At 49.5% G+C, this 23,968-nt stretch overlaps 1 protein-coding gene across 4 annotated transcripts in view; it reads right to left on the bottom strand.

The window, feature by feature from the left end:
* PLEKHG3 (pleckstrin homology and RhoGEF domain containing G3) overlaps nt 1-21,483 on the bottom strand; it is a 42,694-nt gene extending 21,211 nt beyond the window's left edge. Inside the window, exon 1 of one of the 4 annotated variants that reach the window (XM_074393129.1) lies at nt 21,253-21,483. Coding sequence is in view for 2 of the 4 variants with exons in the window: in XM_010335150.3 (XP_010333452.2) it covers nt 7,562-7,585 (24 nt within the window). In the remaining 2 variants the exon portion in view is untranslated. Of the gene's footprint in view, nt 1-7,561; nt 12,861-21,252 lie in introns of those variants that run through there. The other 3 variants (XM_039468814.2, XM_010335150.3, XM_003924428.4) reach the window with 3 other exon arrangements.
* Nucleotides 21,484-23,968: the final 2,485 nt, after the last annotated feature.

Consider the following 23,968-nt stretch of genomic DNA (forward strand, 5'->3'; position numbering starts at 1 on the left):
GTTTCAGTGAGCTGAGATCGCAACACTGTACTCCAGCTTGGGCGACAGTGCAAGGCTCTGTCTCAAACAAAAAAGAAAAAAAAAAGAAAACTCTCTCAAGTCCTACACTTGTGAAGCCTTCTTTGGGCAGGTCCCCAAAGACTTCATCTCTTTTTGAGACAGGGTCTCCCTCTGTCACCCAGGCTGGAGTGCAGTGGTACAATCACAGCTCATTGCAGCCTCGACCTCCGGGGCTCAAGCCATCCTCCTGCCTCAGCCTCCTAAAGTGATGGGATTAGCAGGTGTGAGCCACCACACCTAGCCAAGCTTCCTTTTTGATGGCCTAAGAAGCTCAGACACACACCTTTAAAGATCCAGGGGAAGAAGAGGGAGAGAGAGGTTTCTTTTTTTCCTCTAAATTTGAACCTAAACCACACCCTTCCTCTACCCACAGCTGTCCTCTGGAGGAGCTTCCCTGAATACTGCAGGTGCCAAGGCAGGCAGGCTGCAGCAGGCCCTGGATTCCCAGCACAGCAGGCTGGGGCCACATCCTTCCCTCCCCACTATGCCAGCACCATGCCCCATTCTGACCCAACAGGGAAAAAAAAGGCCACACCCTCATAACCCACAACAGCCTTGGAGTTCTGTCCTCAGGTCTCCTGTCACTGAGGCAATGGGACCCTGCTCCTCCCCATCCCACAGGGGCACTCACGGAGAGCCTTCTGGAACTCTGTATCTCTGGCCCCAGGGAATGCCCAGGAGTCAGCCCACTCCCACTGGCCCTCCCTCCCAGGCCAGTGAGCTGAGGAAAAGGCAGGGGAGGGGAAGGGACACTTGGGGGTGGGCACATCAGAGACTCTCCAGAAAACATTCTGATTCAGAGAGGCTGGTGGCATCCTTTCATCCACTGCCCTTCACCCCACACTCAAGCATCAGAAGCCGCCGCACCACAGCTGCTTTGGAGCCAGGCAGAAAAGGGGCGAGGCGGGTCCCCGGAGGCAGCTGCTCCAAAGGCCCCAGGAGGGGAGGAATCCACACGGCACCTGCACACAGGGGAAGTCCTCACTCAGGGACGGCGATGGCTCAGCCCTCCCGTGTGGCCTTCTTCATCCCTCAACTACACCATCTGCTAAACATTCCAAGGGCTCTCAGAGCCAGGGTGGCCCAGCGGTTTTTGTCCTTCCTCCAAACAATCCCCACAACGGCACTTTTGGAATCTCTTCAGAAAAGGTCCCAGAAGGAAGCAATAGAGAAAAGCTGTAACTTTTCCAGAAAAAAAACCAGGGTGAAAGCAACGTGAACTTCCAGAGAGATGTCAGCTAAGATGGTGAAATCACTCAGCTGTGCTCTTACCCGCAGCTTGTCACCACCCTGGGCCACCCTGCTCCCAAACTGTCCCCAGAGGCCCAGCTCTTGCCTGTCTGTTCCCATTGCTCCCCGCACGCTAGGGGCTCTCCTGGGGGAGGGGAGGATCCCCTCCTAGAGGGCCTGTGCCCCTTTCCCAGCTGCTTCCTCACCTGACCCCTCCCAGCCCTCCTGGAGATTCAGCAGCCCTGAGCACCCTAATAAAGCACGAGAGAAGGCTCCCCGGGGAGTGACTCTGTGTTCATGTGAGCAACGTGACTGCCAGCAGAGGCTGTGCCAACAGTGTGACCAAGGTTTCTGGGGCACCCAAACCCAGCCCAGCTGGCTCATATTCATTTTCCCTTGGGAATGCATTTCCCACCACCTAGGAGCAGCAGGGCCCATGCAGTCTGGCTGGGTCCCTGCAGCAGGACCACAGCTGCCAGGAAGGAAAAGGATTGTGCCTTGCCAGGGGAGCCCTCCCACATGGACTCCAGGAGAAAGTCTGGGCCGACAGCTGAAGTCCAGAAAGTTCCCTCAGCCTGGCATTGGAAAGAAAGGAAAGCCGGGCATCTTGCTCAGAGGGAGAGTCATTCATTCACACCCCCCTGTCCCCACCACCACGACATGTGTCCACGTTTTCTCTCCAACCTGGAATGGGCCCCCAGACCCTCTGCCTATACAAATTCAGCCAATCACCTCCTTCAGAAAGGCCTCCTTGACCATTTCCCAACATACACGCTAGTGCAGGCTGAATAATGCTCTCACATAAGGAAATCTACAGCCTGACCCTCAACCTATGAATGTCACCTTATATGGCAAAAGGAACACAGAAGGCAGAGGTGATCAAATCCAGGATCTTGAGATGGGAGATTAGCCTGGATTAGCCAGGTGGGCCTGATGTGATCATAAGGGTCCTCATAAGAGGAATCTGGCAGGAGTCAGGGTCAGACAAGTTTGACAATAAAAGCAGAGGGACAGAGACAAGGGGACTAGAAGATGCTACACTGCTGGCTTTGAAGAGGAGGAAGGGGCCACAAGCCAAGGAAACGGGCAGCCTGGGAAGCTGGGAAGGGCAAGGAAACAAATTCTGCCCCGGATCCTGCAGAAGAAACATGGCCCTGCAAACCCAGTCTGACTTCTCATCTCCAGAACTTTAAGACAACAAACGTGTGTTGATTTAAGCCACTAAGATTGCGGAATTTGTTACAGCAGCAATAGGAAGTAATCTGCTCCTCTGAACTTGAAACACCCTGAGAATCAGTTAAAGCATTGGTCTTGGGGCTTGATATATACAACCATTTCTTCTGGACAACACAGTAAAACCCAGTGGGCTGGGCCTTCTTTCCCATACCTTCCCTTCAGCCTTAGAGAGCAAGGCTCATTCGGTGTTCAATGAATGCCTGCTGGAAGGACTGCGGGACAGTGTCTGGATCCGCTCCCATCACTCACACAGTCAAGAGAAAGGTAAACAGTGGGTGAGGTCAAGACCAAAGCCAGTTTCTCCTAGTCTAATGAGTTTCCACATTAGTCACTGCTAGCAAGTTTCCAATCAACCAAGAAGTGCCAGGATTGGTGACTGCTCATTCACCCTGGTAGTCCCATCCTACTTGGCCCCAGACAGGGAACTAGAGCACAGCAGAGCTACCCTGCTGGGCTACAAACTAGGTGACCAGCCACAAGAGACTAGGAGGAAGGGGAAGGTGGCCAAGTTTAGAAAGGGACTGTGATGGGTCAGGCGTGGTGGCTCACACCTGTAATTCCAGCACTTTGGCAGGCTGAGGCAGGCGGATCACCTGAGGTCAGGAGTTCAAGACCAGCCTGATCAACGTGGTGAAACCCCATCTCTACTAAAAATCAAAAAATTCACTGTGTGTGTTAATTAGCATGTGATATAATCCCAGCTACTCCAGAGGCTGAGGCAGGAGAATGGCTTAAACCTGGGAGGTGGAGGCTGCAGAGAGCCAAAACCATGACACTGCACTCCAGCCTGGGTGACAGAGTGAGACTCCATCTCAAAAAAAAGAAAGGAAGAAAGAAAAGGGACTGTGATGATCTGGTCTCCCTATAAATGTCCCGGGAAAAGCAGTCTATCAGGAAGTTTCGTGTAAACATATGCTAAAGCCAAATGAGGGCAATTACTGTTGATTATAAATTGCTCTTGTTCACAGCCAGGGTAGAGGTCACTTGGCCGCCAGCACAACTTGTCACTATGCAGTGTGCCCCAAAAACAGAACAGCCAAAGAAAGCCCTAAAACGTGTCACTAGAAATGACTCCCTGGAAATCACAGACAGATCCAAAGTTCCCAGAGGCCCCACCCCTCTCATCCTGAGGTCAAAAAGGCTCACAGGACCACTGCTACTTCCCAGCAAGATTCAAGGACCCAGCCCTGTGAATTTGCCATCTCCACAGCCTCATCCCCACTTCAGTGGCTGCTTGTTTTGAGGCCTCTAGGCTAGAGGGGCTGGGCAGGTAGGAGGAAGCTGTATTTACTACTGTCTCAGATTCAGAGACGCTGGAGAGCCTTGGTGGGAATCAAGTGCGTGTGGAGGGGATCCATTAGGTCCCCCAGCTTTCTCAGCAGTAGAGAATATGCACAGATGCAGTGGGGCCCACAGAGGTCAAATGCAGTCAACGCATCCACAGGCTTTGGAATCAGCCCCGACCTAGTTTGAATTCCAGGTCCTCCACTTTTCCTGGCTGTATGTGGCCTTGGGCAAGTCACTTCACCTCACCAAGCTTCCAGTTCCTCATCAGGAAAATAGGCACAGTAACAGTGCCAACCTGACTGGGGTGTCTCCAGGGCTGAGAGGATACAAGTAACCCATACCTCTGACACACAGGACACCCACCAAGAACAGCAGTGGCGATGATGATGGATACATCACTTAACTGTTCTGTAGCCACCAAGACAATGAGATTTTTCTGACTTGTACCTAAAATGTTTGACCCATATCTCAAAGTAATGATACAAGTTAAACTTGGTGAACCAGCATGACCTGACCTTCCCCCACCACCCGTGTGTTTATCCATCATCTATGATCTCTACATCAATACAGACCATTATTTTTTTGAGACGGAGTCTCTGTCACCAGGCAGGAGTACAATGGCACGATCTTAGCTCACTGCAACCTCAGCTTCCCGGGTTCAAGTGATTCTCCTGCCTCAGCCTCCCGAGCAGCTGGGACTATAGGTGCACACCACCATGCCCAGCTAATTTTTTTATTTTTAGTAAAGATGAGGTTTCACCATGTTGGCCGGAAAGTAGACCGTGATCTTATAAAGGCAGACACACAGCAATTCAGCTGGAAAGTAAAGTAGGCTGATACCCATACCCAACAGGAGGTCAAACCAATAAATGAAGTATAAATGAGTCCGAATCCCACCCCTACAGCAGACAGGGCGCCTTCCTCAGGGATCCACACGGAGAGACAGCATGTACTCCCAGGAGCTGGAGAGAAACATGGCCATGGGGTATGGCGGGCCTGAGCAACAGCAGAAGTGAAGGCAAATTGAGACAGCAAATGCACAAATAAGTGATTAACAAAAATCATCCTTGACACTGGTCCCTGGGTTGTAAACCCATCTGCAGGGTAGACATCTGGGAGAGCCAGGGCATAAGGTAAAATGGCAAGGTACTGGGAAAGGCTCTAGTGTGGATCCATTCCTAAGTCACGGGGAATATCAAGAAAAGGAAAAGCAGAAGAAGAATGTGTGTGAAAGAGCCCGGGGTCTGTAGCCAGCACGCCTCCAAACTACCCTAGCTCTGCCTAGCCACTGCACGATCAGGAGCAAGTCAGCGTGCTCTTTGTGCCTCAATCTCTCTCTGATTTGAAGATGACCCTAGTAATCTTCCTACCCAAGCTGTCTAGAAAGACATCATGGCAGCCCTGCAGTTAGGACAAATCACACATAGATCCCACTCTTCAGAGCTTACATTATATAATGAAAAACAAGACAAGTGCATCTGTAAGAAAAGGAGGAGAGCATCCAGTCGTGAGCACTATGGGAGTTCAAGGCTGCCTCCAGTTTGGGAATTCATTCAACACTCCTGAACAAGAATGCCAGGCCCTGGGGATATGACATGAATAAGATCTTGTCCTGTCTTTGAAGAACTTGAACTTCAGAAGGAAAAATGGCCAAATAAACAGAGTATTCACAAAACAATGCCTTGAGTCCTAATACAAAAGCATGAATAAATAAACTGTGCTAACAGAAGGAGTAGCTAGTGCTACCTGGGGGACCAGGAAGCTTTCTAGGAGGAGATGACATCTTAGCTGAGTCATAAATGAGTAAGCTTTTGCCAGGTGAAGAAGAGATCTGAGTGCATTTGCTGCCAAGGGAACAGCTGAGTCCTGAGAGGACCCAGACCACCCCAGGCCATCTGGGGCATCTGGCAACAAGAGGCCAGGCTGCAAGGCAGGCCAAGGACAGACGGAAGGAATCCGCGTAGCTTTGTGGGAAAGGACAGATCCAAGATAGGTCTGGAAGAACAACTACCAAGACACGTGGAAGTGGGGCTCCGTGAGACAATGTGGAAGAATGTGCCCTAAAAAGGTCCAAACCATGATATGGGCTTTGGCTGCAGGTGTCCCTAGAGCCAAGGAGTTTTCAGGAAGAATGCAGAAGCTCAGGAAGGTGCTGGCTATTCAGAGACAGCTTCAAGGAGGAGTGAGAGATCAAGAGAACATCGGCTAGAAAGAAGAATGAGACCCATTTCCACCCGCGTGAGAGGGGAGGAAATGAGACCCAACATAAACGTGAAGAGATGAAGCTACATATAAACTAACTGCTTCTAGGAGCAGGAAGAGAACATCTACTATAGAAAACTGAGATGCCAGTTCTTAAATGGAAGAAATCTCTCATTGGGATTTCAGGCCAGCAGCTCTCAACTGGACTGGGGAAGGAGTCTGTGTGCATTCAACTACCCAGGGGTTTTTCTTTCCCTCAATTTTCACTTTCCCTTCCTAAGCACATCAGAACGGTGGCTTGGGGGCAAGGCTGCCAGGGCACTTCCCTAAAACACAACTCCCTTCCCAATTCTAAGAATGAGTCCAGATCCAGAAAGTTATGTAAACAACCCCAGCCCTCCCCTCCCTCATTCCTCTTCCTCGCAGGTGATACAGCAAGAAAAGAGCTCCAACAAAACCCCCTTCTTTGCCATGGGCTCTGACCTTGGGCTTGACGCCTGACCCAGAGAAGTTAGGAGCGTGGATTTCCAAAGCAGATCTTATGGACATGGACACACACACACACACACACACACACACACACACACACACACAGTGTTAATTCCCAAAGGTGGCCAGCCCTTCAGCTAGCAGGGCCACACACATTTCCCTTATCCTACAGAATCCAGGGGGCCCCCTCTCCACCCATAGCTCCTTTCCCATCAACCGTGTTCCCCTTCTAAGGGGCCTCACTGGAGAGGCCTAAGAAACTCATCCAACCAGTTCCTGGGTAGAGGAGGGGCGCTTCCTGCCTCAGCTGGAAGGGTACCTGGACCAGAATTCAGACTGGTGGGGCAGTGTCACCCAATCCCAATTCTGGGGTGCACACATGCGGAGACATAGCCCAGGCAGCGTCTACTCCTGGAAAAGTGAGTCCTTGATTTGGGGTCAATCTGCCCCGATCTCCACGCTCTGGCTGCTAGGAGCTATGGAAGTGATGGGTGCCAGGATCGGGTCCGGCTCTGCTGCCCCCAGGGAGGACGTAGGGTAGGGAAATAACCTCCTTTCACCTGCTCTACCAGCTGCCATGGTTTGATCCAAAACAACCACCCTCTGTGGATTCTGGGAAAAGGAAACATCAGGAAGAAGTGGGAGATTAACTCTGCTTTTCCCTCTGTGTGTGTGTGTGTGTGTGTGTGTGTGTGTGTGTGCGCGTGCGTGCAGGGTCCTACATGACCTTCTCTAACCACCCAACTCCAAATGTTCAAGACGAGAAGTCCCCCTGAAGCCTCCAGCAGAAGCATTTACAGTTACCTCCAAAAGGAACATAGGATTGTCTTGCTGTCACCCAGCCACATAGAGTCCACTAAGAAGAGCAGTTCCCCTACACCTGCTCCCTTTATAGTTCACAGTGTCTAACCCACAAGGGAAGAACCTGCCTTTTGCCCTGAAGCCTGTGACTGGCTGGGTTTCCTGGGGAGTCTGGCAAGGCTTAGAGGCCCAGAGTTGAGAAAGCCTCATCCCACCCCATTCCCATCCCCTGGCCTGGCCCCGGCCGGGTACCTACCGCTTTCCTCAAGAGGGCTCCCATTCGGGCACCATGAGGGTGGCAAGGAGCCGGGCAGCCACATTGTCCCCAGCACCGGCAGCCCAGCAGTTAACAGGCTTGGGGCGAGCAGCGGGCTGCCACCAACAGCCTCGGGAATTAAAGCGCCCGCCGCCTCCTGCAAAACTTCGTCAATAAACGTTCTATTCAGAACCAGTTCCGCGTGTGGGTCATACTTTCTGCATTTCTCTCATTCCTGATTGCTGGGGGGCCCTAGCCCAGGAAATACGACTTCCCAACACAATTCTGCAGGTCCCCACTGGGTGAGGACCCAGGCCACAGCTCTAAGAGGTGAGCGCCACAGGGCTGAGGACCTGCAAGTACCTCCAGCAATGAAGCACAGGGATACTAACTGCAGGAAGTCCAATACTGATGACTCCAGAACAAAGCCAGATCATTCACCAGCACAACAATGCTCTGTTTATGCAGCACCTCCCCCACCCCAGGCCCTCCAGGCGGGAGGATAATTAACCCTTCTGTCCTCACAATAGTGGGGGCAGAGAGGAAGGGCAAGTGGCCATCCCTATTTTACAGGTCAGGAAACGGAGGCACAAGGCTCCCCAAACGCCTCGCTGAAATAATCTCAGCCAGCATTTATTAAGAGTGTACCAGACCTCAGGCAAAACACATTCTCTACATAATCTCACAACACTCAGGTACCCAGGGCCATAGAGTCAGGGAAGTGGGGGAGCCAGGGTTTGCTGGAATCCACAACCCCTGTGCCCTTCACCGTTCTCTACACGACCTCCCACAGAGCCTGAGAGCCAAGAAGGCCATCTCTCTCCCCACCTCATAGGAATGCTCTCGGGCCCTTTTTGCTTTTTAACAAGTTAACACTGTTTGCTCGCAAGTTCCTAGAGTATGGGGCAACCTCAGAGAGGAGCCAAAATGGAGTCACCTGGGAATTCATAACTCCCCTGTAGATGCCTCCAGAAATGGTACACGACCAGCAGTAGGCAACCCCAAGATGCAGGCCTTCCTTCTCCACTCACAAACTCTCGCAGCCGGGGCACCAACCTGCACAGGGCTCAGTGAGTGGCAAGCATCCCATGCTGGTTTTTTCTGAGTGTTCTGTTGCCGCAACTCGGTAACAACGTCCTAGAGGTAAGAACCAGACCTCCCAGCGTTTTGTGCTCTTTTTCCCCCCTACGTCCTCTGGTACTCAGATCCCTACTTCTCATTTTGGCCATTGTGCAAAAATGTGCCAGAAGAAGGTGGAAACACACAGGATGGATGCGATTTTGGGGGCTGTTGTGCTGGGAGAAAAAGGCAGCCCCAGTAGGAGCACAGACATGTTTGGGAAGGGAAGGCCAAGCTGTTCACCTCCTCTCTAACTGCCCAGTCATACCCAGCCCAGAGCAGAAAGCTTCAGAGTCACGGCCGGGACAACTTCCTGTGTGAAAAGAAGACTATTCAAATTCACTCACATTTATGGACAGTATAAACCATGTGCCATGTGCTAGGTGTGACATGGCTAGCCTAAAAGTTAGAAATGCCATTTTATGAAAGACAAAGCTGTTCTTAAAACAGCCTGAGAAATGCCATTTTATAAAAGACAAAGCTGTTCTTAAAATAAGCTGTAACGGCTTCCCCATTCTCTTTGCAATAACTGCTGACCTTGGCTTCCATGAAAAGTGCTTGCTTTTGCTTATCAATAAGTGCTGAAAAGTTGCTTGCCCTGCATCCCCTCACCCTAAAACCAGGATGTGGTTTTTCAGCTTAAAAACTCCGCTCCCCCTGAACTCAGGGCCAACGGGTTGGAGAGACGCGAGTCCTCCGTGGTCGCCGGCATAATAAATGACCCTGCAATTTGACATACTTTTGTCTGGGTGTTGACTTTCTATGCTCGGTCCAGTACAACACTAGGGACACAGCAATGGGTAAGACAAGTCCTTGTTCTCATCGAGCCTACATTCCAATGAGGAAGATGGCCACAAAAAGGCAGACAAATAACATTTTTGGAGCATGTAAGTGCTATGAAAAAGGTAAGAGGAGGGAAAACAGAGTATGACTGGAGGATGGGAATTTCTGCTAGCTAGAGAGGCCTGGGAAAGCATTAAAGAGGTGACTCTAGAGCACAGACCTGTACTGTAAGAAGCAGCCAAACAGGCGACGATCTGGGGATGAGCCCTTCAACAGTCTTTTCCTCTGCTCCACCATAGCCATCCACTCACACGTCTCATATGCCCTAGACCTCAACATCACCAACAAGTGAACGCTTCCAAAATCTTGCTTTGAAGTATCCCACCCTCTATAACCGCTGAAGAGGAACCTGATACAGAAATTTCAAACCACACAAGGAAACAAACCATCATAAGTCAGAAAATCGAACAAACTGGCACTCAAAGAACTAGAAATTAAATAGGTCTACAATAGATATTTAAAGATGAATAGTTTAAATGATTGGAAATATAAAAGAGATAAAAATCATAATAAAAGAACATGCTAGTATAAGGGGGTAAGGAACAGGCCAATTAGAAAAAGCACTACATGAAAATAAAATATTCAATGTTAAAATTTAAAATTCAATAAATAGAAAATTAAACATGGCTAAAGAGACAATTAGTTAGGTGAAAGATAAACTGAAGAAATCATCCTGAATTTAGATGAAAGAAATGATAGGAAATATGAACATTAATAGACTTAGAGGTCCACAGAGAAAAAAAAGGAAATGGGCAAGATGCAAATTTCAGAGATAATGTATATCTTCCAGAACTGAGGACAGACGTTAGTCCTCAGATGGAAGGCACACACCAAGTTACATTCCAAATAAGCCCACATTTAGACATATTGTAAGTAGTATAAATGCAGAACACCAAAGACAAAAAATACCTTAACGGATGATAAGGAAATGTCACGAATTATATGCCAATGAATTAGATAACTTTGGTGAAACAGACAAATTTCTGGAATGGCACAAACCACTGACAGATTTAGAAAGAAAAATTCTAAACAAGAGATTGAATTAGTAACTTTTAAACTTCCAATAAAGAAAAGCCCAGGACTAGATAGCTTCCCTGGTAAGGTCTACAAAACATTTAAAGAATAATTCTTATCAATTCCTCACAAACTCTCAACCCCCAAAAACAGAGCAGCAAATACTTCCCAACTCATTCTATGAGGTCAGTATTGTCCTGCTACCAAGACCAGACAAGATATCAGAAAAAAGAAACCTACAATCCCACATTCCTTATGATCATAGACACAAAAATCCTCAACAAAATACTAACAAATGGAATCTTGCAACCATAAAAAGGAATATACACTATGACCAAGTGGCATTTATCCCAGAGATGCAAGATTAGCTTAACATCTAAAAATTAATTGACATAATTCAAGTTGATAATAAGATGAAGTATAAAAATTACCTGATCATTGCAATACAGCCAGAAAAAAAAAATTTGACAAAATCCAACACTCTTCTATGATGAAAACACTCAACAATCTAGGAAGAGAAGAGAGTATCTCCAACTTTACATACAGCATCCATGAAAAACCCACAGATCCATCATACTTGAGAAACACGATGCTTTTTCCCTAAGATTAGGAAGACGACAAGGATATCCAGTCTTGTCAATATGTTTTCTCTATTCATAGATAACCTGTACTTGTATATGGAAAATCCTAAGTCATCTACTATAAAACTATTAGAACCAATAAAAGTGTTCAGCAACGTACCAGAGTACAAGATCAATAACAAAAACCTATTTTATTCCTGTACATTTATTGGCAATTGATTTTCAACAAGGTGCCAAGGCAATTCAATAGGGAAAGAATAATCTTTTCAACAAAAGATGCTAGGACAACTGAATCTTCACATGCAAAAGAATGAATCTGGACACCTATTTCACACCATATACAAAAAAGTCAAAATGTGTCATAGCTCTAAATGTAAGAGGGAAAACTATCAAATTCTAAGAAGAAAAGATAGGAGTGAATTGTTACGAACCTGAGTGAGCAATGGTTTCTTAGGTACAACACCAAAAGCACTAGCAACAGGAGAAAAAATAAACTGTACTTCATCACAATTTTAAACTTGTGTTCCGCAGTGCACTACCAAGAAAGTGGAAAGACAAACCACAGAACGGAAAAAAATCTGTAAACTGTATATTTAACAATGAACTTATATCAAGAATACATAAAGACCCTTACAATTCAATAATAAAAAGACAATTCAATATAAAAATGGGCAAGGAATCTGAAGACATTTCTCCAAAGATGATATACACATGCTCAATAAACACATGAAAAGGTGTTCAACATCATTGACATTAGGGAAATGCCCCTGAACTATAATTAATACTACTTCATACTGACCAGGATGGCTAAAATCAAAATGATGGACAATAACAAGTATTGCTAAAGATCTGGAGAAATCAGAACTGTTGTACATTGCTGGTGGGAATGTAAAATAGTTAAGCCTACTTGGAAAACAACTTAGCAGTTCCTCAAAAAATTAAACATGACTTCATGACCCAGCAATCTAACGCTAGGTATATACCTTAGAGAACTAAAAACATATGTCCACACAAAACTTGTACATCAGGGGTCATATCAGCAGTATTCATAATAGCAAAAGAGTGGAAATAACTCAACAGTACATCAGCTAAACAAAATGTACAACAAGCAAAATGTATGATACCCATACAAAGGAACATTATTCAGCAGAAAAAAAGAATGAAGTACTGATACATGCTACAAATGGGTGAACTTTGAAAGCCTCAGGCTAAATGATAAAAGACAATCGGCCGGGCGTGGTGGCTCACGCCTGTAATCCCAACACTTTGGGAGGCCGAGGCGGGTGGATCACGAGGTCAAGAGATTGAGACCATCCTGGTCAACATGGTGAAACCCCGTCTCTACTAAAAATACAAAAATTAGCTGGGCATGGTGGCGCACGCCTGTAGTCCCAGCTACTCGGGAGGCTGAGGCAGGAGAATTGCTTGAACCCAGGAGGCGGAGGTTGCAGTGAGCCGAGATCGTGCCACTGCACTCCAGCCTGGGTAACAAGAGCGAAACTCGGTCTCAAAAAAAGAAACATCCAGAATAGACAAGTTTGGAGCCAGAAAGCATATTAGTGGTTGCCTATGACCCGGGGAAGGGGAAAATGGAAAATGACTGCTAATGGGCACAGGGTTTCTTTTGGGAGGGTGACAAAAATGTTTTAAATTTAGTCTGGTTCTGTGGCACAATGGATAGCGCACTGAATTTTTTTTTTTTTTTTTTTTTTTTTTTTTTTTTTTTTTTTTTAGACGGAGTTTTGCTCTTGTTACCCAGGCTAGAGTGCAATGGCGCGATCTCGGCTCACCGCAACCTCCGCCTCCTGGGTTCAGGCAATTCTCCTGCCTCAGCCTCCCGAGTAGCTGGGATTACAGGCACGCACCACCATGCCCAGCTAATTTTTAGTATTTTTAGTAGAGACGGGGTTTCACCATGTTGACCAGGATGGTCTCGATCTCTTGATCTCGTGATCCACCCGCCTCGGCCTCCCAAAGTGCTGGGATTGCAGGCTTGAGCCACCGCGCCCGGCCTGGACTTCTAAAAATGCTTTAAACTTAGATAGTGGTGATGACTGCACAACACTGAATATACTAAGAACCAGTGAAATATACACCTTACATGGGCGAATTTTAAAATACGTGAAATATATCTCAACAAAGCTCTAAAATAAAAAACAAATATATAAATAAATAATGAACATCATAAACTGGTCAGTAGGAAATAATATGGACTATTAAATACCCAGTGCCGGAAATAAAAAATGGCTATTTCTCTGGAAAAAATAAGATCCGTTCTATCTCACAAGGTTGAGTGGTTCTCAACCATGGCTATATATAAAAGTCACCGGGGACATTTCATAACCATGCCTGGACCCTACCCTCAAAGTATTTTTATTTTATTGATCCAATCTGGGGTCAGACTCAGGAATCAGTATGTTTTTTAAGCTCCTCATGAGGTTTTATATGAACCAGTATCATGTAAAAAAATACGTTCCAGATAAATTTAAAAAGTACGTTTGGGAAGCAGAAGTTAAATTACAAGGTCAGATATGGTGGCTCATGCCAGGAATCCCAACACTTTGGGAGGCTGAGGCGGGAGGATCTCTTGAGCCCAGGAGTTCAAGACCAGGCTGAGCAACATAGTGAGCTCCAGTCTCTACCTAAACTAAAAAAAAAAAAAAAAAAAAAAAAAAAATTAGTTGATCGTGGTGGCAGTGCCTATGGTCCCAGCTACTCAGGAGGCTGAGGTGGGAGGACTGCTTGAGGATGGGAGGTCGAGGCTATAGTGACAAATTATTGTGCCAATGTACTCCAGCCTGGGTGACAGAGTGAGACCCTGTCTCAACAAAAAGAAAAAGATAATCAACACTTGCTAGATCTAGATGGTGGGAACACGGGGTAGGGGCTACTATGCAGGGATAGGCTCCAGCCACCCTGGACACCAGCTGGGGCAACAGGCACCTAGGCAGCACAGCACAGCATCCTTCCCCAGTTTCCAGACCCAAACAAAGGAACAAAGCTCCTGTGGAAAGAGCCCTGGGAGGTTTTAAATTGCAACTCCTTCCTGTCATTTTCTGGCTTCAGAAAGTGCTGTGTGACACCCAGGTAGGTGCTTACGATGTAAATGCATTAAAAGCACTCTTGTTTCAACTGAGACAAACACCCTTTGGGATAACTGGCAATCTGCTTGGGTGGAGCTGAATTAAGATTGGACAGCTGGAACCCCTGCAGGGAGAGGGCATCCAAAAAGCAGCATTTGCAAGATTGTGCAGTTTCAAAACAGCGCTGGGTAGGGCGAAGAGTGTGCTCCAAAAGTTCAAACCCATCCCTGCCAAGTATTAGCTGAGCAATCCTGAGCAAGTTACCCAACTCGTGGGGACTAGGTTTCCTCATCTGGGGGTGAGAGAAGGGGGTAAACCACCTACTTGGCCTTGTTGAAAGGATTAGTGTTATTATCACCTAAGTAAAACACTTAAAATGTTAGCCAACCTGACTGGGAATCTTTTAGAAACCGGTTACACACTTCCCTGCCTTCCTAAACAGAGTCAAGGGAATATAATTTAATCTTTTCTCGATGACTCTGGGTCACAATTACCAGCAAAGCCTGAATTATCAAACTGATGATCCCAAGCCATTCCCCACAAAAAAAGACCCCCAGCTTTTCTGCTAGCACTTGCTTTTCCTGGAGTTTTTATCTCAGTCTGCTCTCACTGCCAACTCAGCACTGTAGTCATTTTCCCCCCTCTATGCTGTTTCTTTATTCTCTTTCATTTTATGTATTTATTTTTAGGCAGAGTTTTGCTCTTGTCACCCAGGCTGCAGTGCAATGGTGAGAATCTCAGCTCACTGTAACCTCCGCCTCCTGGGTTCAACCGATTCTCCTGCCTTCGCCTCCCAAGTAGCTGGGATTACAGGTGCCCACCATCACGCCTGGCTAATATTTGTATTTTTAGTAGTGATGGGGTTTCATCATATTGGCCAGGCTGGTCTCAAACTCCCAACCTCAGGTGATCCACCGGCCTCAGCCTCCCAAAGGGCTGGCATTACAGGCATGAGTCACCACACCTGGCCTTTATCCTCTTTCATTTGCTGCTTCTTCCAAACTTGAAAATAGGATGACACAGCTTACATGTAAGTTAGACAGGATCTGAGGAGGCTGGTATGAAGAAAAATGTAGGAACTTGAGTCCTTGACCTTCTTGGCTACATGCAAATAAGCAAGGCTGCTGGGTAGCTGAGTTCCAAATAAGACTTTAGGATAGGAGAGGTGTTATTGGATGTTATGGAACATATTATGGGACTATAAGTACACCTTGCTGTCCACTTTGGGGCCAATTTGCAAGGCAGCAAAACGTGTAGCAAGCCTTGGAAGACAGGTTCCAGTGACTGTAGGTCTCCTTCCTACATGCTGCAGGAATACAGGGCTTCCGGCCCTAGTGTCAGAACAGCTGACTACAGGTTAACTTCTTAGAACCTCATGGACATTCTTTGTCAGGAACAGAACATTTATAAAGAGTATGAATGTTTCCTTAATTCCTAAGATCTCATCACACAGTAGGCTTTTACTTATTAAACAAATACTTATTGGAATCCTAGTGTACAACAGGCTCTGGGGATGTAGCAATGAGCTGGAGGAAGAGAAGCTGTATAAGAAGACTGGTTCCGCCGGGCGCGGTGGCTCAAGCCTGTAATCCCAGCACTTTGGGAGGCCGAGGCGGGTGGATCACGAGGTCAACAGATCGAGACCATCCGGGTCAACACGGTGAAACCCCGTCTCTACTAAAAATACAAAAAATTAGCTGGGCATGGTGGCGCGTGCCTATAATCCCAGCTACTCAGGAGGCTGAGGCAGGAGAATTGCCTGAACTCAGGAGGCGGAGGTTGCGGTGAGCCGAGATCGCGCCATTGCACTCCAGCCTGGGTAACAAGAGCGAAACTCCATCTCAAAAAAAAAAAAAAAAAAAAAAAAAAGACTGGTTCCTTTTCAATAAATACTTTACACACACACACACACACACACACACACACACACACACACACACACACACAGCCTCGCAGCCTGGGAAGTAAAGGATGTGAGTTTTTAAGAGCTTCCAGCACCTGTAGGACCCACCTCTCCTCTTGGGACCCTGTTGCCAAGTTAAAACAGACTTCACTCCTTCTGCATCTTTCCCTTCCAGTCCCAGCCCAGATTCTGGTGATAATCAGATCAACTTGTAGGACCCTCAAACTGTGTTTCACGAGGCCGCATGCACAGCTACCACTGTGCCCACGAGAACCCTATTCTGGCTGTGCTCAGCCCAAATCTGCTCAGCATGAAAGAGAGTGCAAGTCCTTAAAACTCCATTCCTTGAGCTTACTTAATAAGGGCTCCCTTCCCGAAGGTCAGCCGAGATAACTGTAGGAAGCCCTATTCTCCCTAGTGCTTGCATTCCCTGATGGCAACAGCCCACCTAGGGCTGGACTCAACCCTACCGCTGCCTTCTTCCCCCTAATCCCATGGGATTACCGAGGGGGAAGAAGGCAGCGGCAGGGTCCCATGGATCAAAAGCTGCAGAAGATGAGACCACAAGCCCAGATCACTCTCAGGGTGGGACCCCAGCCCAAGCCCATCACATCCTGTTGATCACACTTTGTACCATTCTCAATGCCATCTGGGCACAAAGATGAGCCCAGCACCATTCCTGGCCTCAGACAGCAACCCAGTTAGCAAGGCCAACCTTTATCCCCAGGCAGCCGACACATGGTGGGGCTACCAGTGGCTCTAGACGGGCCCCCTTCAGATCAGTTTAGTCCATGCCCCGTCCAGTTTTCTTTCTCCTGACTTCAGGTCACCCAACGCTAGCATGCTTGGGGCTGTTCAGGGCCCTCTTTGCAACTTCCTCTGTTATCAGATCATCTAGCTTTTACCCATCTCCTGGCACCAACTGGCAGGCTCAGGAAGTTCCTTCATCACAGGGCCTGCCTGGCTGCCCTGGGTGTGCAGCCACACGCTATGGGGTGGGGCAGGGGGGTAGATCTTGCCATGACCACTTCCCTAGGCCTCACCCTCCACTGCCCATCCCTCACTTCCTGAGCTAGGGCAGGGTCCTCAGGAAGCCACTCACCACAGACTATGACAGCAGTACTTTAGATTACACCCCTCCCTTCGAGGCCGTAGTACCAGCAGAGAGGGGTGGAGACTCATCAGATCAGCTGGGTGGAAGCGGCTGGGAGCTAGACTAGGAGCTACGCAGACGACGACGCTGAGCTCTCGTTGTGTCTGTCACTCTGTTGCTTTAAATTCTGGTCCATGGCAAACCCTTATTGGAAGTCTTCCTAGCCTTCTCAGAGCCTCCACCAGAATCCTCTAGCTACCTTTTTGGGCTTTCCTAGGACAGCTCCACCCACCGTCTGCACCCTCCTCCACTTTCCCTACCCCTGGTCCTCTCCCACCAGCTGGCATCGACCTCCAGGAATAATTTACCTACAGGAGGCTGGGGGAGGGGTAGACAGCTGTGAGGCAGAGTTGGGAGGCCAGGGAGGTGTGATTCACTGGGGCTGGCTGGAAGCAGGGGGAATTCCAGAGCAAGATCGGGGTGGTCAGGACTGCCCCAGTCATGCTAACTGTGGGGGTGCAGTGGGGGTGGCACATAGCACACACCTGGAAGTCCCACGTCCCCAGCCATCTGCAATCTAGGGTAGGGCAGGAAAGGCTCCCTAACTACAAAGTTTTTGCCAAGGTTTTCTATTTTCCCCTCCCTCTAATTCCCTACTCCTGCCCAATACCTAAAATGAAAAGCTTTGCACCTAGAGCCCTTAGCAATGGCATTAACCATCTCATGCTCGCCCTGCAGAATTTGGTTGGAGAAATAATTTATGGAACCTCTCTATCGTCTTTGCTAAGCATTCACCATGTCATCTCACTGTACGTGGTCATGATGCCGCATACGGTAGGTATGATGACTAATTCCCTGCTATAGGTGAGAGACACCGCATGTGGTAGGTATGATGACTAACTCCCTGCTATAGGTGAGAAACACAGCTCAAAGGAATTTAGCACCACGTCAAAGCGCACAGGGCTGGTGAGCTGTCAAACCAGGGATTTGAAACCAAGGTGTGTCCCATTCCAAACCCTGTTCCTCGATGCCACAGTGAGATGAGCTGGGCTTCAGGGAAGAGAAGGCAGAGATGAAGGAAAATACCTCCTTCAGGCATCACCTCCAAAGTACCTTCCTCCCAGAAACCTCCCCGGCCACCCTATCTAAACTGTCACCTCAGCCCTTCCACGACAATTCACACCTACCTTCCTATCATAGTTTTTATTTCTGATTATCACTAACGTGCTCCCTATTTCAACCTTTATTGTTACTCCTGCTGAAGTCAGCTCTATGAGGTCAATAATTATTGTATATTTTCTTCACTGCTGTGTCTTCTGCAACTAGCATTCATACAGAGTAAGTGCTAACTCCTTAACTGTTAAATGAATGAATAGAGTATTTTAAAGTAGAACTAAGAGGCATGAGTACTGGCGGAAAAAGATGAACCGTCCATTCAGAGGAAGAAAGGAGAGATGAGAAAAGATGGTGTGGGAATCTGGCCAGAGGTGCATGGGGGGGGGGCCCAGATGAGCTTGACAAGAGGAAACGAGGGTCTGCCAGGTCTGCTAGGGGCTCCAGTAGCCCCTTCCTGCTGGCAGTTGTGATTTCCAGCTGCCAGGGCCCCAGCTGGAGGGCTTCTGCTGGGGAGGGAGGATGGAGTAGGGCGGGCTTGCAGCCACGGAACAAAGGCCTGTGGACATGCAGCTGGCCAGAGAGGCGGGACAGAGCAGTCGCCTGGGCCAGAGGGGCAGCCTGGGATGGGGGAGGGGGCACAGATGAGAAGCTGAAGACAGCCCTGAGTGCAGCTGCAAAAGCAACACCCTCCCAGAGTCCTTGCAACCCCCAACACAACAGAGAGTAGTCAGAGGGCTTCGCTTTTAACCCTCCGAGGCCAGGACGGCCTGGGCCTGTGGCAGCACCCCCAGGCTTACAGCTGGAGCCTTCACAAGGTTCTGGGAGCCAGCAGAAGAGAAGGGGCAAGGTATACATCCGCAACACAGGCGCCTTCCCCCTTCACCCCGTCACCCCACGAGCCGTGGCCTTTGGCCTCCTCCGGCGCAAACAGTGACCCTGGGATAGCAGTGGATTTGGTAAGGCAAATGTTTACTCTGGAGCTGAGCTATTAAGACCAGGGTGTTTCAAACATCCACCAGTGGCTCCTAGAATCTAACATTTCCTTGTGGCACACACATGGGACATAGCCAGCAAATTCTAAAACCACTGGGAGACTCCCTTCCCATCCACTGTGAGCCCTTTATTTTTAACAGGAGTTTATGGAGCACTTTCCACAAATGAGGCTTCCTTTGATCCTCACCACAGCTCCTATGAGGAAGAGCGGGCAAGGGATCCCACTTTATTCATGTGGAAACTGAGTCAGAAAAGGTAAGTGAATTGACCAGATCATGTTGGAAAAAAAAAAACACAGATCAGACAATGAGGAAATCTGAGCTCTGGTTTCTACATGGCCAATAGGGTCCCAGGCTGAAATCACCTCACCCCTCCGGGCTCTGCTGCCTTGACGAGTAAATGGAGTAGGCTAATCGGAGGGGCCTTCCAGCCCAAGGGACTCTCAACCTTCAACTCCATCCATCTTCCGTATTATGCAGAAGAGCCAGGTTTAAAACTCAGGCATAAACCCGTGCTGGACTCCCAGTCCAGTGCTCTTTCCAATTCCCCTGCCATGCCACTTCTAATAAAAGGCAGTAGAAAAGCCCCGCAAAGCAGCTCTTCCACACGTCACTCCCTCAGCAGCTAGGACTTGGCCTCTGGGTACCTCTTCCCCCCAACTCCCTGCTCTATCCCCAGGGCAAGTGACCCAGGGAGCCAAAGGGTAGTCCCATCTTCCAGGAAGGGAGTGGGGGACAGCAGGTGTCGAACGGGGAGGTGAGGCTATTCCATCCAGGGGGCCGGCCCAGAACCACAGGGGAGAAATGAATAACAGAGATAAATGTACACTTTTGGTTCTTCCTAGGTTTCCTCCTGGGAACAGTCGGGGTTTAGTAACTCAGGATTCCATCCTTGTCCAACAAAGGAGAGCCTGGAAAGCCTCTTTGCTGAAGGTTAGGCGGCCCGAGGTGCTCAGCGTGGGCCCCTCCCCCTCTCTGGACTGTCATTACCCTCCCTGCTTATTATTTCTTGAGCAAGGGCCATGTGACTGGGCTGCGTGCAGAGGCACGGCTGGGGAGAAACTGGGAACTCGCAGTCCAGGGTTTCCCGAAAGGTGAATGCAGTGTGGGTCTCCTGCCGGGGGCCCCAGAGCAAGGTACAGGAGGCACCTACATCTGCCAACAGATTAGCGAGTGACTACGAGGTCAAAACTCTTCGGGGGCCTCTAACACCACTCTCCCCCAAAACCACACCTCTCCACCTCCAACCATTCCATTTCCCGCTCCATTCTTCCTTTTGTGTTCCAAAGTCACCCCAAAGAGACAAGTAGCTATCTAAACAACGCCTTAAAAGTTTAAGCTTGCACGCCTTGTCCAGGCTTTCCAAACCAAAGGGCTGACAGAAGGGTGCGAAGAACCAAACGGACTTCAGGAGCGGGCGAGGTCGAGGCGGCCGGTGGCCTCTGTGCTTTCCCCTCCACGCTTCTGGCCCCCACTCCCCTCGCTCCCGGACAGGTAGCCGAGATTCCCAACAACAGCGAGCACCGCGCGGCACCAACCCGGAACAGGCTGCAGGCGCCTCCCGGGCAGGCAGGAGCAGAGCTCGGATCCCCGCGCAGAAGGGTCCGCCCGCCCGGCCCACAGCTCCAGCCAAACACCAGCCCTCGGGCGCGCGCGGCCTCGCGGGCTTTCTGGATTTCAAGCTGAGCCTCTCTGGAGCCACCCGGCGCATTTGCCCCTTTTGTTTCCGGAGTGGAGGGGAAAAAGGACAGAAAACGCCTCCCCGCACGACCCTCCCGCGCTCGCGCCCTCTGCGGCAGGATGGCCCGGGCAGGAGCCCACACAGTCCCAGGCCCTCCTCGTTCGCCCGGGTCCTCACCCCGCAGGCGGCTGGCCCGGGACAGGAGCCCCGGCGTGACTGCAGGCGGCAGAGCGGAGAAGGGAGGGGGAGGATCCGGGGACACTCACCGAGCGGTCGCCGCTCCGCGGGCTCCGGACACGCACTGGGTGCGGGGCTACCCAGGTGCCGCAGCGACGCGGGCGCGAGTTTGAAAGTAGCTCTCGGAAGGGGCTGAGGCCGCCCGCCGCTCCCGCCCACCGCCAGCCCCTCCGCCCGCCCAGACCCGGCCCCTGGGGACCCCAGCCAGCGCGCAGCTTCCCAGCGCTGGGCAGGAAGTCGAGGAGCGGAGCCGGAGCGGCAGCGGGAGGGCGGGAGGGAATGAGGGAGCGAGGGAGGGGCGGGCCAGGAATTTTTCCTGTGGGTGGAGACTCCGGCCCGCGGCTGCGGTCCAGCAATTGGCGGCTCCGCGGGGGCCGGGGAACCTTTGCTGCGCCGCGAGCCCGAGCCGGGGTGAGACTGCGGCGGCAGCGGGGCCCGGGTGCGGCTAATGATTAACGCCCGCAGGGTGATGAGCGCGCGCCCCGGCAGGGTCAGTCCCGCCGGCCGCTTGCCCCTCCCGGGTAGCCTAGATGCTCTAGGATTCCAAGCCGCACGTGGTGGGGTCACCCTGGTGTCACAGACCTGCTACCACAGCCTCCCGAGAGCGCACGGATGGCCAGAGCGTCCCCCTTGCACGGACAGGGAACACTGGGCCCTACGAAGGGGGCTGAGGGCTTTCCCAAGTGAGTCGCCAGCTGGGATCGGATCTGGGGGTCCTACCAGAGCAGGCCGTCTCCGCTTTTCCGAGTCAGAAAGGCATGTCTTGAATTCCTCACCATAATTCCGTCCCTGTGACGCTTTACAGAGGTAAATCCAAACCTCCGAAAAGCTGATGGGGAAGAGATAAAGCAGATAACTTGAAGGCAGCTCAAGGAACTGTTAAATAGGAAAAATAAGACACAGAAACAGATGATAGAGGACCACGTTTTTTTTAAAACAAAGAGAACCGTTTGTCTTTATGTCTCTGTGTATGACCATGTGCGCATGGAAAGGTACACACCTGGAAACTGGGGCAAGGGGTGAGGATGGTGGACAGGGACATTCAATACAGGCATGTTGGATTTTGAGCAAGAGCATAAATCTGAAAACCTGTAATAATTCATCAATAAAGATCCCGAAAAAAAAAACGAGGCTATTCCCTACAAGCCCGGAGGAGGGAAGCCCAGGCTGGGGCCCCGGAAGAGAAGCAACGCCCACTGGTAAGACTTTGTCACTAGTTCCTTGGGAGGAGGAATGGGACGCTGATATCAGAACCACGGGGTGTATTTGTTATCCAGGTATAGAGCAAACGATTTCTTGAGGTCTCGTTTAAAATAAAACAAGCGCCCGCCCCAAAATGCTACTCTGGGCAAATGCAAGGTCCAGGTGATCTACTGCGAGGGGAGGAGCGGGGCTGGCGCGGAAGGAAATGGCTTTCAGGTGACTTTGAAACTGGATCCTGGCAGAGGGTGGGGTGAAGGCAGCGTCCAGGCTCCTGACTGCGGAGGAAGCGGTAGGTGCTCGGTCTGGCAGGCTCTGAAAGCGGAGCCCACATTCCTTAGGGAGGGAGGGTGTGTTGGAGGCTTGCAGAGCCCCAGACTCGCGGACCGCGAAGGTGAGAGCAGGGATTCCTCGGAGATAAATCAACTTCCATTAGGGCTCCACTAGACCCCGCCAGCTAGGGGAAAAGTGACAAGTCCCCATTCTGGCCTTCCAGGATTTGTCCTTACGCTTTCCAACATTAGGCTTTCACCATTTTTGTTTGTTTGTTTCTGACTTCTTATCACCTGAATCTTACGAATGCCTTCTGGTCCGATTCAAATTCCAGCTTCCAGAGAAACCCCCTGACTTAATTAACTAAGCCACTTGTGAGGGACCCTTCACGCCTTAGCCAGGGCACGTTACAGTGTTAGTGACAGTAATAACTGTCCTCCAGTGAATGCTCACCATGCAGAGGGGCTGTGCTACACTCTTCACAAACTGTGCCCTGGGATCTTCACAGCCACCTTGCGTGGTATGAGGTATCCTAATCCCCATTTTACAGACAGAACACTGAGGCTTGGAGGCATGGAGCAACTTGGCAAAGATTTTATAACCAGCAAAAGCAGTGTCAGGCAAGTGCCTAGGTGGGTCCACCATGAGACTATTTACTATGTATTAGCCATTCTTCTAAGTGCTTTACAAAAACAATTGCAGTAACAGAAAAAGAAACTGAGACAAAGTCAAAGTCACACAGCTAATGGGTGGTGGTAGACCTGGAAGTCATAACAGGGAATTCTGCTCTTAATCACCACTGCTTCCAGTTTCTTTCTGACACTTGTTATACCCAATTCACTTGATTATAATATCTTGTATTGTTTCTATTAATAATTGTTTTAGTTTTACTTTATATCACCTACTTCCTAAAAAGATTGTAATCTCCCTTTGGTAGAAGTCATATAGGAAGCACTCAGTAAAACTGCTGAATTCAGCTGAAATAGCCCAAAGAGCTTGTGAGAAATCACAGTCTCACCTCCAAGAATAAAACCCTGTGTCCAGGGCCAGGGGCTTCAGTCTGCAGCCCCTCCACAGCTCAGAGCCTCTTCCTTCCTACCAGTTCTTGTTGCAATGGTCTCACCCTGCTATTAAATCATTTATTGTTATAATAATACCTTGTGTCTCAGTAATGCCTTTAATCCAAGATCTCAAGGTGTTCTAATAAATACGTGTGAATTCACTTTCACAGTACCCCAGTGAGATGGGGAGATGGAGGAATGAGCCCCACTG

Source organism: Saimiri boliviensis, chromosome 2, assembly GCF_048565385.1.
Source record: "Saimiri boliviensis isolate mSaiBol1 chromosome 2, mSaiBol1.pri, whole genome shotgun sequence".
NCBI classification, from domain to species: domain Eukaryota; kingdom Metazoa; phylum Chordata; class Mammalia; order Primates; family Cebidae; genus Saimiri; species Saimiri boliviensis.